At 36.3% G+C, this 18,788-nt stretch overlaps 1 protein-coding gene across 5 annotated transcripts in view; it reads left to right on the forward strand.

Moving 5' to 3' along the window:
• Positions 1–18,788, forward strand: part of Tusc3 (tumor suppressor candidate 3) — a 269,847-nt gene that overhangs the window by 186,510 nt on the left and 64,549 nt on the right. For 4 of the 5 annotated variants that reach the window (XM_004657096.2, XM_004657097.2, XM_045141661.1 and 1 more), the window contains exon 6: positions 3,984–4,073. The exons of the other annotated variant lie outside the window; for it this stretch is intronic. In XM_004657096.2, the coding sequence (XP_004657153.1) occupies positions 3,984–4,073 (90 nt within the window). The remainder of the gene's footprint in view (positions 1–3,983; positions 4,074–18,788) is intronic. 5 annotated transcript variants of the gene reach the window in all.

An 18,788-nucleotide genomic window follows, 5' to 3' on the forward strand; every position in this document is an offset into this window, starting at 1 on the left:
ATCCATGACTGTCAAGTAAAAGGAACAGTGTATCAAGTTCACACTTGCAGATATTGGCATTTATTGTAGAGCATTGATGATTAAAATTGTGTGTTCATTTCTCAGAAAGGCACATGGAACACATTTCTTAGTCCATAAACAGAGTCATGCTTATACAATCACTTCATTTCAGATATAAATAGCCTTAGAGTGCAGAGGAGATAAATATGATGATTTTAGTGTTATTGGGACAATCATGTGAGAAAAAGCAAATGTCATCTGTACTTCCCATCTAACATGTGCCCCCCCCCAAAAAAAAAATCAAGCTGAATTGTGAATTTAAATGGGAAACAATGATTGACACTTTTGAAAACACAGAGATATATGTAGTTAGTCAAGAATTACTTTAAACTTAAGGAGCCATAATAGAAGAAATAATTTATCAATTGAAGTGCATTAAAATGAAAAACTGTTTGGTGAAAGACCCCACTAAAAAATGAAAGTCACTAACTTACTAAGTGGTGTTTACTATGTGTAGTAGTTTGAATCAGACACCCCATATAAACTTCTGTGATTTGAATGTTTGGTCCCCCACTAACTGGTGCCAGTTGCATGGTGGATCCTTGATGGAGGAGGTGTGTTGTTGGGGGCTGGCTGCCTTAGGGGTGTTATAGCCCAGCTTCCCCCTTGCCAAAGCTCAGTTCACTTTCTTGCTGCTGTTTCCCATGTGCTGTGGAAAACTGTGATGCCTAGCCTCTGCACTGCCATTCTTTTCCTGACATCATGCCTTAACTGCTAAGCTATCTCTCCAACCCATCATTTTTTCTTTCAAGTACTGGCAAATCGTATGAAATGTTTTCTCTTTTTTGGTATTTTATTCTTATTTTTAACAACTTCCATGATTGTAAAAAGATATCCCATGGTAATGCCCTCCCTACCCCACATTCCCCTTTGAAACTCCATTCTCCATCATATCCCCATCCAATCTCAATTAGCCTGTCTTTTATTTTAGTATCATGATCTTTTCCTCCTATTAAGATGGTCTTGTGTAGGTAGTGGCAGGCACTGTGAGGTCATGGATATACAGGCCATTTTGTGTCTGGAGTATTTTCCTCCTTACTAATGCATGAAATCACAAGACTTGATAGGTTGAAGTGATTTTCTTTATAAACAATATTTGAGGTATTGACTATAACTACTGTAATATGGAAACCTTATGAGAATTTGTGTATTTTTATTGAGATTATTGTATATATTTAAAAAAATGATTTGATCTAATTACACAGCTGAATGTGAAAATATACACATATGTATATATTCCATTATAAGATTGAAAAGAAAGATTGTTTTTTATCTTACACAGATTCAGAGACTGTTATACCACTGAATTTGATACATGGATCTCCTGTGGTCTGTTGCTATTTTATTATTTGAGCAGTTTCTACTCATAGCCAACACTAACACCTCCTTCTTGTATGCTAGATCTTGTCCTGTCACTTATTCAATAACAGTGTTTCAACAGTTCCCCCCCCCTTTCTCCGTCACTATGAATTTTTCATCTACTTTACTGATTGAATAATTCTCTTTAACAACATGAATATATGTACCTTTACTTTCAGTCTCCTCTTTGTCTTATTTTTATAGGAAAAAACCTTAAACTGGTTTTCTGAATACTCTCAATTTTTTTCTTCATAAAGCTCTTTTTCCTGTTTTTGTCAAGTCCACAGATCTCTTCCAGTGAGCTAAGTTGTATTTATAGTTTGATAACTTAATATGATTGAGGACTCATACATGTACACTCTGATGTCTTCATTCTGAACCACTTTCTTTATTTGCCTTCTATTAATCCCCACTTGTGCATTTTCTGTGGATGCTTCCACCCATCCCACTCATGTGAGTGCTTTCTATGGAAGCTTCTATTTATTTATCCCACTCAGGAGTATCCTCTGTGGATTCCTCTAATCCCATTTGTGTGAGTGTCCTGTGTGAATGGTGCTGCTTTCCTTTCTTCTCCATTCTTATATTCTACACCTTCCACTATGAGTGGTTATATTGTTTCTCTCTGACTATATTTTCTTCCTTGGTGATCTCATCCAGTGTCTGACCTTTACTATATCTGACACTTTACATCGGGTTCATACTTTTTTTTTTTTTACATGAGAGAGAGAGAGAGGGAGAGAAGCAAATAGAGACACAGAGAGAATGGGCTCACCAGGGCCTCTAGCCACTGCAGAAGAACTCTAGGTGCATATACCACATGGTACATATGTCTTTATGCGGGTAATGGGGAATTGAACGGGGTCCTATAGCTTTGCAGGCAAGGATGTAACAACTGAACCATCTCTCTAGCTCTTCTAATCTTTATCCTTTTTTTTTTATTAACAACTTCCATGATTATAAAAAAAAAAATATCCCATGGTAATAACCTCCCTCCCTCCACTTTCCCCTTTGAAATTCCATTCTCCATCATATCCCTCCCCTCTCAATCAGTCTCTATTTTGATGTCATGATGTTTTCATCCTATTATGATGGTCTTGTGTAGGTAGTGTCAGGCACTGTGAGGTCATAGATATCCAGACCATTTTGTGCTGGGAGGAGCACATTGTAAGGAGTCCTACCCTTCCTTTGTCTCTTACATTCTTTCCGCCACCTCTTCCACAACAGACCCTGAGCCTTGGAACATGTGATAGAGATATTGCAGTGCTGAGCACTCCTGTCACTTCTTTCCAGCACCATGATGCCTTCTGAGTCATCAGAAGTGCCATTATTGCACCTGTTGATTCATTTGGCCTGTCTGGCCAAATATACGGTTTGCAGTGTCCACTGTTGAGGATCTTCACTGGTGATTTCTCTCTCTCCCATTGAACTGCATGAAAAATGGCTTCTTCCAGCTTTCTATCAGCTGGTCTACATGGTGGAGGTTCTCAGCTCAGTTCCAGCAGGATTTCTCAGTGGTCTTGCAGCCCAAGTGTGTGGAGTCTTCAGCAATAGAGTCTTACCATTTATTCCTGGTGGGAAACCAAGGGTCTCGGCAATGGCCTTTTCTGTTGAGATGCCTTAGTTCCCAAGAATCATAATCCAAATTCATCTTCTAGGTTCATGTATCTTCCATGCTTCTACCCCTTCCTGCTTTTCCTCTTTGTTTCCTCTTTATATCTTCACAAATTGTGTGAACCTAGGCTGTTTAGATTGCTGCTGCTGCTTCTCTTCAGTCTTGGTTAAGGAAGCTTCCATTGACAAGCAAATGAAGTAAAGAGTGACCAAGTTATATGACTCTAAGATAAAGTGCTGCACACTGTTAAAAACTGAAGAATACATTTCATTCTAAAGGTATTCAAGTTCATGAATGTAAAAATAATACTTAAACAGACCATACATACTCATGTTACAGCACTTGAGCTGTTTGTACACTCTCTCTCCCACCTTCCCTATTAATGCTTTGGCTCTTCAAGATTAGTATTCCAAATAAACATTTCCCTGATCAGCCCAAGCAACATAAAATTGATCTCTATGACTTATTCCTGCCTGTATCTTTTTGTGATTTCCTCTCATTAAACATCTGAATTTACTGTTAGACACCTTGCTGAAAACCTTTAAATACTTATGAGGATATAAGTACTATGACTCAAGAATATAGGCTTTTGGGAATTCAAACTGGTATAGAGTTAAGTTTAGAAAATATGGATTATTATCATATCCTTTATCACTTAAAAGTTTATGTATCATCTGTGGCTTTACCTTGCTCAGGTTGGCACATGCTATCAGATTCTCTTTCGCCATAGGAGATATTTTAACATAGTTTCATTCCATTTAATGAGTATCTCTTCAGCAAAATAGGGAACCCAGTATCATAGATGAGGAACTGGAAATGCATAATAAGTAATTTGCCCAATGTCCCATTATATATGAACATTTCTTATTGAGAGGCTGATATAAGATTTTTTAAGTGCATTATTCTGGCCTTCTCTGGCTTAGGTATTGAAATATTGTGCCCTGGTTTTCAGTGTATAGTCTTTGCTATGACGTCTGGCCAGATGTGGAATCATATTCGTGGACCTCCATATGCTCACAAGAACCCACACAATGGACAAGTGGTAAGTGTATTTTCTAACCATCAGTACTATGAATGTTATCCTGTTTAATGAAATAATGTTTTTTTTCTTTCATGTGAATAGATTCTGTTTATACATTCTAGTTTACTACAGCTTTCATATATACACATGCATGCATACACTCATAACACACATTACTTTTTTAGAATAAGAGCTGCTTTGGTGTTGATGTTTTTATTTTTTTTAAGTGTAGATATATGTAAGATACTTCTACAAGTCTATAGGTTATCATGACAATGACATGTAATGCCACAAGAGAAAAAAGTTGAATAATAAGAAGTCAGTTTTGGGGTTTTTGTTTTGTTTTGTTTTGTTTTTTGAGGTAGGATCTCACTGTAGCCCAGGCTGCCCTGGAATTCACTATATAGTCTTAGGGTGGCCTCGAACTCACGGCCATCCTCCTATCTCTGCCTCTCAAGTGCTAGGATTAAATGTGTGCACCATGCTCGGCAAGAAATCAGTTTTCCATCACTGGTAAATTTAACAAATCAGAAGAGGATAATTAAATATCTTTATGAATCCTAACATTGTATTTATAGTGTTGGTAATCTTTTGTTACAAAAATTACATTCCACAGTCTCCCAGAACAGCACTACTAATCAGGGAACAAGTGCCATAACTTGAATTTGTGGAGCAAATTTCAAATTTCAACTATAACACTCCCCTTGGTACCCAAAAGGCTTATGACTATCTCCTAATAAAAAATGCACTTAGACCAACTTCATGAGTCCCCAAGGGCTTGTAAGTTCTAACAGTGTTCAAAAATCCAGTTTCTACTGAGCTTCAGGGAAATCTCTTAGCTATGAGCCTGTGTAAAATAAAAATAAAATTATATACTCACAATATACAATGGCTCAGAGTAAACATTTCCATTACAAAAGGGAGATGGCAAGGTGAGATTGGGTCACAGCAAAACAAAAACCCAACCAGCAGAAATTAGATCCTCTAGTTCCATATCCACCTCCTGGTGGTATTTTCTGATCCAGTAGGTGTGGGTAGCCTTGCCCCCTGCTCCAACCCTGCTGCCTGCAGCTTTTTTGACAAATGTCTTATATTTCTAGCGCTTATGGCATCCTTGGTTGTACATTACTACTAAGGGTACCCCCTCACATCTTCATCCATACCCACTCGGGCTTCCTGTGTAGAATACAAATGTATCATTTCTATACATTGTCTGATCTAACAGGCTTTTCTCAAGAATCCTGGTGCATAATTCTTAAATTCTTAAGTTCCATATGCCTGCAAAACCAACTTATGTTGCCATATTGAGGAGTGATGGGGCTCCTTTGTGCTCTGGCTGTAGCAGGCCCTGGGTGATTAACACAGCGCGTTAATGAGAATGAGGGTGCAGGCGAGTGGCAGGACACATCTTTGGGTGGCAGTGTTCAAGCTGCTCTCCCAGTGTACAGGAAAATCTATCAAATGTGTGCACATTATGACACCTGGAGTCTTTGATGGGTCGGCTCTCACCATCAAGCTACCATTCCTACTTTCCTCGAGCAATGAGCACAGCTTCTGTTTATTGATGCCGATCTATTTACAGGCTCTAGTGGCTTCATCTAAACTTGCATTGTCCACTCCTTTCCTGCCAGACTTCATGTTTTTCATATCTTACTGCTCCACTTTCTATGCCCAATTATTCACTACAAATATGTGAAAAACAATTGAATCCATAGGAAGCGCTCAGCTGTTGAGATTAGTATGCCTGAAACATACTTTCCTTATTGTAATGTTGAGATGTATGGAGTTCAGTTACCATTGAATTTGGAAATATTAATGTTTCAGATTCCCCGTCCATTGTCATTTTTCTTTTGCTATTTTATTTTATTTATGTTTTCTGTTACTTTGCAGACAAAGTCAGTGTTAGCCTATTTGTGCTGTTTATAGTTCCCTCCATAGGTTTTCTTTCAACAGGGGTGACTTTGAGGATTCTTGCCATAAACAAACGATAAATGCTTGAGATAACAGATATGGTAACTTTTCCAGTTTGATAATTATACAATATATACATTTTATGTCATTATACCCAATATGTATAGATAATTATGTTAAAAACAAATTTTTTAAGATTTATGGAAATAATCAGATTTAAGGCTTTTAGGCAAACTATATGAGAGGTTTAATTTATTATAACCTTTTACTCTCTTAATGTTATATGTATGTACATATTTATATATATAAATACATTTATTTCTACTGTGCATGGTGGTACATACCTTCAATCTCAGCACTTGGGAGGCAGAGGTAGTAGGATTGTCGTGAGTTCAAGGCCACCTTGAAACTACATAATAAATTCCAAGTCAGCTTGGGCTAGAGTTAGACCTCAAAAAAACAAAACCAAAACAATAAAAATAAAAAATTCTTATACCATGTTTACTAAAGTTATTTTTTAATAAATAGAATAGATAGTACCTTCAACCTGCCATAGCATTGCTGAAGAGATAAGAGAAGATCTCACATTATGGTATTTGTCTTATCCTTTTACTATGTCTTAGGAGACCTTCCTTTCCTGCTTTATATATACATAATGTCAGCATATGCTGCAAAAAAATGTACTTTAATTTCTGTTGTAGTGAATATATTTGTGTAATGTGTTTTTATACTCGAGGAACAAAATAGAAGATTAGGTTTATTTTATAAAATGAAATGGACACAGCATAAATAATTTTCACTTAAGACAATGATTATTTTAACAATGAGTACTAAATGTATGCTATTTAAGTTTCAACTCATCATTTAAAATATATGTGGAAAAGTACTCTTATTATGCTCGCATGTTGATAAATGAATGTAAAGTATCCCAGTCTCGCCGGGTGTGATGGCGCAGGCCTTTAATCCCAGCACTCGGGAGGCAGAGGTAAGAGGATCGCCGTGAGTTCAAGGCTACCCTGAGACTCCATAGTGAATTCCAGGTCAGTCTGGGCCAGAGTGAGACCCTACCTCAAAGAACCAAAAAAAAAAAAAAAAATAGTATCCCAGTCTCTTAAAATGGAAAGTTTCTTTATACTGTGAACATCTTCAAAAGTCACTTGGTATTTCCTTCATCTATTTCACTTCCCAGAAATACTGTTCCATGTCAGATGAAAAAAAAAAATTTTGTATCATACCACAGTGTGTTGTATTCTTCCTCATGCTTTCATGTCTTACAGATACCAGTGACAGAACAATAAACTTTCTCTCTGAAATATAAGCAGATAACAGATTCTGTTTTTGAGCCAAAACATTAAACAATATGACTTTATCATGTACCACTGAAGTTTAGAATAATAATCACTTTTACTTTTTTTTTCCACTTTTGGATAACTTTGAAATTTTGAACCATCAGATAAATGCTTTCAATACTTAATTGTTCCTCATCTTGAAAATCTCTAAGTCTATATAAAGATTTTACTCTGGTGCCTCATTAAAACTCAGTACTCTTTGCCTCCATTTCATGGAGTGTAGTAAAAGGATAGATGGACTGCAGAGCTCATTTCATGTATCCTAGCATGATTTTGGCACCAAAGAAAATTCAGTATTGAAAGGGTAGGTCTTGTGTTGTCATAACGGTAGAGGCAGCTGTTCTCCATGGGCAGTTTGAGAACAGACTGCTGGTAAATGGCCCAGAGTGCAAAGTATAGGAGCATGTACATAGGAATATAACCAAGCCCAATGTGTGTGATTGCTGAGAGCAAGATGTTCTCTTTTTACATTGCAGAGGACCATAGACATAACTTAGGTAAGATTCCATGTAGCAGATATCCCAAAATACCTTCATTTTTAAAGTTAAAACAACAACCATGGGAATAATTTCTTATAAGTGATTTTGAGGTCACATTTAGAGGAAGATGCTTCCAGTGAAAGCAGGTCATACTTAGAGGATGATGATTCCAGTGAGAACAGCTCACACTTAGAGTAAGATGTTTCCAATGAGAACATGTCACACTTAGAGGAAGATGCTTCCAGTGAAAGCAGGTCATACTTAGAGGAAGATGCTTCCAATGAGAACAGGTCATACTTAGAGGAAGGTGCTTCCAATGAGAACAGGTCACACAAAAGCAAGGATGTATGAATATTGTGTTCATAGGCATTGCTTCCTTCTGATTCCAGTTCATGCAGGATTGTTTCTTTTCAGTTTTTTAATTATTTTTTTATATTTTTTATTTTTATTGATTTATTTGAGAGTGACAGAGAGAAAGAGGCAGAGAGAGAGAGAATGGGTGCGCCAGGGCTTCCAGCCACTGCAAACAAACTCCAGATGCGTGTGCCCCCTTGTGCATCTGGCTAACATGGGTCCTGGGGAATCAAGCCTCAAACTGGGGTTCTAAGGCTTCACAGGCAAGAGCTTAACCGCTAAGCCATCTCTCCAGCCCCCTTCTTTTCAGTTTTAAAGCAAAGGAAAATAATGTATAAAGAAAGACATTTTGTTATTGACATTTTTGACCTATTGTATATTTCTCTTATGATGGTTAGTTTTATTTTATAAAACACTATCATACATGTCTTATAAACAATCATGAAAAGAAAAATAGAGAGAAGGTATACACCTTTAAGAAAATCTCTCATAATTCATTTTATCTTTGTTTTTCATTTTAATAATTTTAATATATGTAAATAAGTGCTTTATTCATATAACAGTTAGATTTTCATCGCTGGGGTAAAACACCTGACTAGAAACAACTTATGGTAAAAAAAAAATAAAAAGGCTTATTTAAGCTCAGCATTTTGAGTGGAAGGTTCATCATAGTGGAGAAAACATGGCAACCAGCTCATGTCATATCTCAACTGCAGAAAAAAAAAAAAGAGAGCAGTCTAACTGAGCCAGCTCTCAACCCTCAGTAGGCCTTGAGTATCAATTTCAAGGTTCACCCCCAGTGATATCTCCTTCAGCATGGCTCCTCCTCCTAAATATTTCACAAGCTACAGACCAAACAAGAAGCTTAATTACAAATACTTGAGCGCAAGGAATATATTACATTTAAACCTTCACAGTTCTCTTACAGGAAGATTGTCATTGATGTTTTCTTAATAGGACCTGTGTTTTGAACTGTATTCTTCAGAAATGGTAACTGCTTACAATAATCTACACCATCCACCCCTACTTTCCATTTACCTTGCAATCTCTAATCTACAGCTGAGGAAACATTGGTAATAATAGCTCACAGTTTGGGCTACCAGTAGAGTATGTATATATAAATGCATATAGTTGTATACAAATCTCTATGTATACTCTAGCATATATACAAATACACACTTAATAGAAAATATATGCATACATAGCTGATATAAAGAGAATATATACAAGTCTGTAAATATTAGAAGCTAGGATACATATATTAGAGAGAATCTGATGTTTTGGTCTTTCTGAATTTGATCACCTCACTTAGTTTTTGCAGATTCATCCACTTTCCTGCCATTGTCATTATTTAATTTTCTTTACTGTAAAGTTTTATGGTGTACATATGCCCACATTCTCTTAATTTAGCCATCTGTTGATGGGCGTCTAGGCTGGTTCCATTTCCTAGGTATTTCATAAGAGCAGCAAGGGCCCTAGATGTGCAGGTATCTCTGTGGTAGGATATAGAGTCCTCTCAGGGTGTGCTCAAGAGTGGCATCGCTGAATTTTGATGTTATTGTCTGCCTAGCTGGCTCTAGCAAAATTGCTTGCTTTCATCTCTAACATCTGTTGCTGTGCACTGACCCTTTTCACTGGTATTAGCTTTCATTGTTACAGTTAACTGTGTCTACCTTTACCCTAGGTATCTGACCAAATAGTCAGATTTTTAATGTTTTCAAATTTTTCTGTTATTATTAACAACATATTTCATATGTATACATCATGTGTTGATACCTTCTTTTCCCTCATCTCTGCCCCCTTTCCACTGGGAATGCTCCTCAGTGGGGATGCAGGTAGTCAGCTTTTAGAGGGATCAGCTGCATTCTTTCTAGCATTGCTTCATGTGACCCTCACAAGTAATTAAAAACAAAAATGATATGATTAATATCCTTAGATCCTGGCAAGGCACTCCTCCATGTCCACCCTCCTCCCCCTGACCCCTACTTGTTGAGGTATATGGATCATGCATTGTGGAGTTAGCCTTCAGTTATGGGTAGGAGGAAATGTCTCTGCATATCATGACCCAACATGTGGCTCTAGCATTCTTTCCACTCCCTCTTCCACAAATTTCCCTGAGCCATGTTGGGTTCATGTTAGGTCTGCTTCAGTGATGAGGTGTTGGGAGCCTCTATGTCTCTGGATATCTGATTTGGTAGTTGTTGGTTGTTCTCTGTGTTGATCTCCTTCACCCTTGTATTGATACTAGGTTCACCAAGAAAACAGTACTCTTGCTTGTTTTGCCAATTATTCTTAGTTTCAGCTGGGGCCCTTTTGGGGTATGATGGTATGGTTCTCTTCTTAGGATCTGCATCTATCTGAAAAACAGAAGCAGATTCTCCAACAGAGAGTAAAGTTAGCACCAGATAAATGGGATGACACTTCTTTTTTTTTATAGAAAATTTCATAGGTGTAGGCCCGCTTGTAGCCCACAATTAGTGGTAACTTGATATTGGAGAATGGTCTCATTTTTGGATATGGTTCTGACTTGTTTCCCAGCTCCAGCTATGGGTTCTGTTCCACTGAGCATTATCCAAATGAAAATCAGTTGGTTTCCCACATGGCTGTGTACCACTATTGCACTTGTGTGAACATCACGACAGGTTATTTGCTACTAACTAGGTTAGGCCATGAGTTGCTTAGACAGATATTGGTCATTTTCCCCCAGTTGCCCATGTAGGACCTTCTAATACTAGATATGCTAACTGTCTGGGGACTGACTCTCTTCTGGTTTCCAGCAATGTCACTCCATGTTACGTGTCAACCACATAAGGTGTCTTCAGCAGTAGGGTCTTACCACTAACCTTTGGTGGGTCATCAAGTACTCTGACAGAAATCTGTCATTCTTTTAAGAAACCTTATAGTTCTCTCTGATCAAAAGCTCATTGTGGATGATAGCCACATGCTGGTACTGGGAGTTATAGGTCAGTGCCCACTAAGAGAAGGAAGAAAAAGATAACTAATATAAAAGAGTTAGAAAGAAGTGACAGAGAGAGAGAGAGAGAAAGAGAGAGAGAGAGGCTGTAGAAGATTAAGGTCAGACTTCATGTACCCTCTCCAGTGCCTTGTGACTCAGGTGTTCCCTCTAAGGGCCTGGTGAAGGTTCAGCCATTTGGTCTGCCTTTTAGAATATAGAATTTTATGGTATCATTGCTGTTTGGGTTCAGATTTGTGTTTCCTACCCACTCCCTTCCCCTGCTCTCCCTACCCACCTACCCTATTGTCCAGTTCTCTAGATGTTTCCTGGGTGTTTCAGCATCTTGGGTAGATTCACGTTAGGTGCTGTAGATGAGTGAGACGATGCAGCGATTATATTTCTGTGATTGGGTAAGTTCACTGAGAATGACATATTCCAGGTTCAACCATTTTTATTCTAATTTTCATTGTATCACTTTTTTTCTTAATGTTGTGTACAATTCCATTGTATAGATATACCACATCTTCGTTATCCATTTGTCTAGGGATGGACATCTGGGTTGATTCCATCTCTTAGCTATTATGAATTGAGTTACTATAAACATGGTTGAGAAAATCTCTCTGGACTGAGCCTTGAAGTTTTTAGGGTACATACCCAGGAAGGGAATAACTGGGTCTGTTGGTAACTCTAAACTCAGTTTTTTAAGAGTCTCCATGTTGCTTTCCAAGGTGGTCGTACCATCTTACACTCCCACCAACAGTGGATGAGGGTTCCTATTTCTCCACATCCTTGCCAGCATTTATTTTCATTTGATTTTTTGATGTTTGCTATGCTTACTGGAATAAAGTGGAATCTCATAGTTGTTTTCATTTGCATTTACCTGATGATTAGGGATGATGAACATTTCCTTTGGTGTGTGCTTGCCATTTGTATTTCTTCTTCTGTGAACTGCCTGTTCAGCTCATTGACCCATTCTGTGAGTGGGTTGTTTGACTTTTAATTCTTTAGCTTTTTGAGTTCTTTGTAGATTCTAGATATTAGTCCTCTGTCAATTGTATATTCAGCAAATATTTTCTACCATTCTGTGGGTAATCTGTTGGCTTTGCTTGTTGTCATATTGCTTAAGCTAGGACTTCTAGTGCTATATTGAAGAGCAGAGCTGAGAGTGGACACCCCTGTCTTATTCCTAATCTCAATAGGAATTCCTCCAGTCTCTCTCCATGAACTATTATTATTTGGGCTTTAAGAGCTTTGTATATAGCCTTTATTATATTAAGATATCAGCCAACCATGCCAATTCTCTCTAATGTTTTGATTATGAAGTGATGTTGTATTTTGTCAAAAGCCTTTTCTGCCTCTATTGAAATGATCATGTGGTTTTTGTGTTTAACCTCATTTATATGGTGTATTGCATTGACAGATTTTGTATGTGGAACCACCCCTGTGTTCCTGGGATAAATCCCACTTGATCAAGGTAGATAATGCTTTTGATGTGTTGCTAGATTCCATTTGCAAGGATTTTGTTCAGGATCTTTGTGTCCAAGTTCATCAGGGAAACAGGCCAGTAGTTTTCTTTTCTTATGGCATCTCTGCCTGGTTTTGGAAGTAGGGTGATACTAGCTTCATAGAAGGAGTTGTGGAGCTTTCCTTGTTCTCCAATTATGTGGCATAGTGTGAGAAAGATTGGTTTGAGTTCTTCCCTGAAGGTTTGATAGGATTCAGCTGAGAAGCCATCTGGTACTGAACTCTTCTTTCTGGGGAAATTTTTTACCTTTTCAATCTCGATGAGTGTGATAGGTTTGTTTAGGAGAGTAATCTTTTGTACGTTTACCTTTGGTACATGATATATGTCCTAGAATTTCTCCATTTCCTCCATATTGTCCAATTTTGTGGAGTAGAGGTTTTTGAAATAAGTCCTGATGATTCTCCCAATTTCACTTATGTCTGTTGTGATCTCTCCTTTATCATTTAGAACTTTGTTAATTTGAACCATCTCTTTTCTTTTCTTCTTTTTTTTTTTTTCTTAATCAAATTGGTCAGGAGTTTGCCAACCTTGTTTATTTTTTCCAAGAACCATCTCTTTGTTTCATCAATTTTCTTAATTGTTTTCTCAGTTTCCATTTAATTAATTTCTGCTCTGATCCTAATTGTTCCATTCCATCTGGAATTTTTTGGGTTGGGGTGTTCTTGGTTTTCCAGTGCTATTAGGTGGATGGTTATGGTATTGATATGGGATCTCTCTGTCTTTGTCATGAAGGCATTTACTGCTATGAATTTTGCCCTGTGGACTACCTTCATTGTGTCACATAGGTTTTGGTACAATGTGTTCTTTTCATCATTCATTTCCAGAAATTTTGCAATTTCATTTTTTATTTCATCCAATACCATTTATTGTTTACAAGTGTGCTCTTTAGTTTCCAGGAGCTGATGGGATTCTTTGTGGGTCTTTTGCTGTTAATTTTTAGCAATATAGCATTGTGATCTGATATCATGCAGGAAATTATGTCTCTCTTCCTAAATATATGGAGATAGGCTTTGTGACCCACTATATGGCCGATTTTAGAGATTTTTCCATGGGCTGCTGAGAAGAATGTGTAGTCTGTGGATTTGGGATAGAATGTTCCGTAGATGTCCGTTAGGTCTATGTGATCTATGGTTTTTTTGAGCTCTTTTACTTCCCTGTTTAGTTTCTGTTTGGGTGATTGATTACTGATAATGGTGTATTAAAGTCCCCAACTTTGATGGTGTTGGTGGTTATTTCTGTTTTATTGTCAAGTAAGTTTTGTTTTATGAACTTTGTTTTCCCTGTGTTTGGTGCATAAAGATTTATGATTGTGATATCCTCTTGATGGATCTTTTCCCTAATAAGTGGGATGTGGCCATCTTTGTCTTTTTTGATTATTTTTGGTTTGAAGTCTATTTTATCGAATATTTGTATAGCTACGCCTGCTTGTTTCTTATTTGTATTTGCTTGGAATATTGTTTTCCACCCTTTCACACTGAGGAGTTGTCTTTGTTTAGTGGTGAGGTGGGTTTCTTGAATATAACAGATTGAGGGGTCTAATTTTCTGATCTACCCTGTTTGCTTGTGTCTCTTGATGGGTGGATTAAGGCCATTAATATTTAAGGTAATGAATTTGAGGTTTGATTTGATCCCTGTGATATAGTGTAAATATGTGCTTTGGTGTTTCCATGGACTTTGAAGTTTTTTGTGCCTTTTCTGAGTTTGGTTATTGTGATCTGCTTCTTGTAGGCATTTGAGGTTGATTATTTGATTCTTTTGTGTGGAGAATTTCATGAAATACTCTCTGTAGGTTTGGTTTTGTGTTTATATAATTGTAAAGCTAAATTTTGTCATGGAAAGTTTTTCTTTCATCATCTATTATGAGGGATACTTTTGCTGGGTAAAGTAATTTGGGTTGGAAGACATAGGTTCTTAGACATTGCAATGGTCCATTCCAGGCCCTTCTGGATCTCAGCGTTTCCATTGAAAAGTCTGGAGTAGTTCTGATGGAGTTCACTTTAACAGTGATTTGCTATTTTTTCCCTAGCTGCTTTTAGGATTTTCTCTTTGGTGTCAGTGTTTAGAGTCTTAATGACAATAAGTCTTGGAGATTTTCTCCTTTGGTTCAATCTGTTTGGAGTTCTGGTAGCTTCTTATTTCTTGATGGGCCTTCCTTTTGAGAGAGTGGGAACATTTTCTTCGATTATTTTGTTAATTAAGTTCTCCATGCCTTTGTTCTGAAATTCTTCCCCTTTTGGTATTCCCATGATCAGGATGTGAGGACATTTAAGGGTATCCCACAGTTCCCTCATGTTCTGTTCACAGAAAAATTTGAACTTTTTGAAACTTAAACTTTTGAACTCTTTCTTCCATCTTGTCTTCCAGATCAGAAAGTCTGTCCTCCACATGGCTGACTCTATTCTTGAGAGCTTCTAAACAGTTTTGGGTTTGTTCAGTTAGGTTTGCATTTTCTACTACTTTCTATATATAGTTTCCATCCCTTTGTCCAGCTCCCTTTTCACATCATTTTCTGATTTTCTTGATGCTTCTTGGAATTCATCTTTGCATTGCTTTATGTCTTCATTTAGCATTGCCAGCTGATTTTTGAGGTCTTTTTTTTTTTTTTCAGTCTCTTTCATATTTCAAAACTATCTTTGAACTCCTTCTGTTTTCTTATCTATTAGGTCTAGTTTAGTGATGGCCGCATCCACATGATTATTGGTCCTTTGTTGCTTTTCTGCAAGTTCTACCACTAGCTTGATCAGGGTTGCGTTGCTCATAGCTTGATTGTAGTGTTCTGATCTAAGCCATCTCTCCAGCCCGATGTAAGAATATTTTAAATTTATGTCTTGAAACTTCAAATTAAGACCCTGTAAGTTTGTATAATTTACATTTGTTCTTATTCTATGAATTCATGTAAAGTACAATAATATTTATGTTATTATATGATACTAATGAATAATTTTAATGCCATGAATTTCACATATAACTAGATGAAATAAATATTCAATAATCTCATTTCTGTAAAGATAAAAAGAGTGGATATGATCTAAGTACACTATATACATTTATAAAATGTCAAAATATACATCTATTACTTCAGTATTAATATGATCTCTTTTTCCTCTGTCAGGTAAAAAAATAAAAATTTGGGCAAAAGGCTTCAGAATTTTTTAAAATATCTTAATGTTTTTAAATGTGTAAGGAGGCTAATAATTTTTTTTTCCATAGTCTTATTAGGTCGTAGATGTAATATTCATTAATGAAACAAAAGTATGTGGTCTCCTGTTACATATAGCTACAAATCAGCATGATTTGTGTGGTAGACCATAATATGGTTTAGTTTATAAATGCATACTGAATTTCAGAATAATTAATAATACAACATAGATAAATTAGACAAGAATTGTTATGTGTCCTATATCTTTGCATAATTCATACTGACTAACAATAAAGTGCTTTCTCTCTTGACTTCCATTTGCATACCTCATTTCCTCCTTTCTTCCCCTAAACATTATTACACTGTGCCTTTATTAAATAATGCAGTATAAATCATACTAGAATTAATGAAATTTATTGTTTAGAATTTAAATCCTGGCTTGCACTAAATGAGTTACATCTTGTCTTTTATTACATGCTGAATTCTTGGAATGGTATTCCTCCTGTCTTTCCCTAAGCACTTTTTCTATCCTATGTCATTTGCCACTTCTTGATAATGTCACTTTTCTGTGTCTTTTGGTGGACATACGTTTTCTTCTGAATGGTAATGATAGTTATTTGTTTGAATAGCTTACTCTTATCTGTTTGCTTCATTATTTTTTCAATGAAATGGAAATGTTGACCCCAGTCTTAAACTGTTACTATTCATAAGGCTTTCTGGATTGTCTAGTGAAAAATGGATATTCCAAGGAAAGTGATCCCAACATAACTAAGCCCAATAGATTTATTCTATTTTATTCTTCATTTACACTGATAATACCGCTTGTTTTCCTCAACATGTTTACAATGTACCCAAGGCTTTCCCTTGTATCTGTCACTGTTGACTTATTTTTGGAGTAATCAGGGAATGTCATGCTTTCAGTTTATTTATTTATTTATTTATTTATTTATTTATTTATTTATTTATCTCATTAAAAGACCATTGGCTATACAGAATGTTTCAATTACTGGTTATGAAACATTAAATCATTACAACATTATCTACTCTGTCTACCTAACAGTTAATTCAATGTAGGTTTTTGTCACATCACTAAAGCTTAATCTTATAGGAAAAATGAGATTTGACTAAGATAATTCAATTTAGATTTGCCTGAAACTACCCAAATAGAGTTAATATATACCATAACTTGTTAATTTTTTAATAGTGCTTATCTTTATTTTAACAATCTTTCTTCTCTGAATATTCAATTAAAAAAAAAACTGTTTAAGTTCACAATATGCAAAGTAAACCTCAGCCCCAAAATGAGTAATAGATGTAAGTGCAGAGCTTCTGTGTGAACAGTGCAAAATGCTTCCATTCTCTCCCAGAGAAAAAATCAGTATGAAAAGAAACATTTGATTTCTACCAAGTAACACAAAGTATTGTGTCCCACATAAAACCTTATAAGATTCTGTCAAAAGATCTAAACATTATAGTCTTCTTCCACTGAAATAATGAAAACAGCCATTTTTACAATAAAGGGAATTTTATGAAATAAGTAATGACTGGGTATTGTGTTTGTGATTATACATGCAATTTGTATACTTACCAACAATATCGTTACATTTTCAAGAGTAGATGATGGAACTTGAACATTACATTGCAGGATGAGGTAGAATCAAGCCACTACTGTTTTTGGAACCCACAGCTCTCAGTTTTGGTATAGTTGGATGCACAATTCCTTTTCTCTCTCTCTCTCTCTCTCCAATTCCTTTTCACATGCCTCTGGACTTCTCAGTGTCTCTTGCCTCTCTGACTTCTCTATTTGACATGCTACAGTTTAGGCCCTCATTAGATGCCTGTCTCTTGAATTTGAAATTCTCAGCCTTCGGAACTATTGTAAGATGCAAACCTCTGTGTGTTTTAAATTAACTAGTCTCATGTAATTTTACAACACTCCATATACTAGATATCTTGTGAGTATCCTTTCATTAAAAATTTCAAGCTAGATAAATGCTTAAGTTACTTTCTTTCTATCTATCTATCTATCTATCTATCTATCTATCTATCTATCTATCTATCTATCTATCTATCTATCTAAGGTGTTATGTTTGAATTTATCAAGGAAAAAGGTTTTGCAGTGTTTCAGAAGGAAGTGTACCTTTTCCAGAACTTTGAGACTGAGCTTAATGGCTTAAGGTGAGCTTTTCAATTCAGACAAATTTTTTGATACAGTACTTTAGGTTTCCTGGATACTGTAAGGCAAGAATCTTAAACTAAGTTGCGTATCCAGGTGTGTGGACTGTTGTCTGTGATAAATTGATTTGAACAAATTTCCTGAAGCAAACAGTGAGCTTATTTCTTTGCTTTATAGTCTTATCTTTGCCAGGAGATTATTTCCTTGAACAGACTACTAAGTCATATTGACACAGATGGTCTCAGTTCTTAGAGATAAGCTAAAAGGTACTTGATAAATCTCAAGTTACTAAGACTACTACCAAAATAATGGCATTGTGATGGCAGTGAAGACACTAGTGAAAGTAAGGGGATTCTGCTTTCATGGCCAGATGGAACTTATTTTTGCACACCGTCCTACCTCAACATTTTATTGTCCAGACTTTTAGGCTGGAATTTTAATATGGAAGGGAATCAAGAAAATACCAATGCCAAAATCCTGTATTTGCCAGTTTAGATGTTTTAGGAACTTATATTCTCATGAGACAATCACTGTTGCTTTAGGAATCTTTATTTGGAAGAGCCCCTTAGCTCTTGTCCATTGCTGTATTTCTGATGGCCCCCATCCTTGTTACTGTGCTTTGTTTTGCTGTCCAGAGAGCAAGTACCACTCTTAATATTTGCAAATTTTGTGTTGGGTGCTGTTGTTGAGATGTGTTCTGAACTGGGAGGAGTAGAAGCATTACCTTCCTTTGGTAACCTGATTTATATGACTTAAAATAACAAATGACAAGTGGAAAACAACAGAAACAAAGCTCATTTCTGTGCTGTTTCTGTCTTTATAAAAAACGTTTTTATTTATTTGAGAG

The sequence above is a fragment of the Jaculus jaculus genome, chromosome 1 (genome assembly GCF_020740685.1).
Source record: "Jaculus jaculus isolate mJacJac1 chromosome 1, mJacJac1.mat.Y.cur, whole genome shotgun sequence".
In the NCBI taxonomy this organism is placed as follows: Eukaryota; Metazoa; Chordata; class Mammalia; order Rodentia; family Dipodidae; genus Jaculus; species Jaculus jaculus.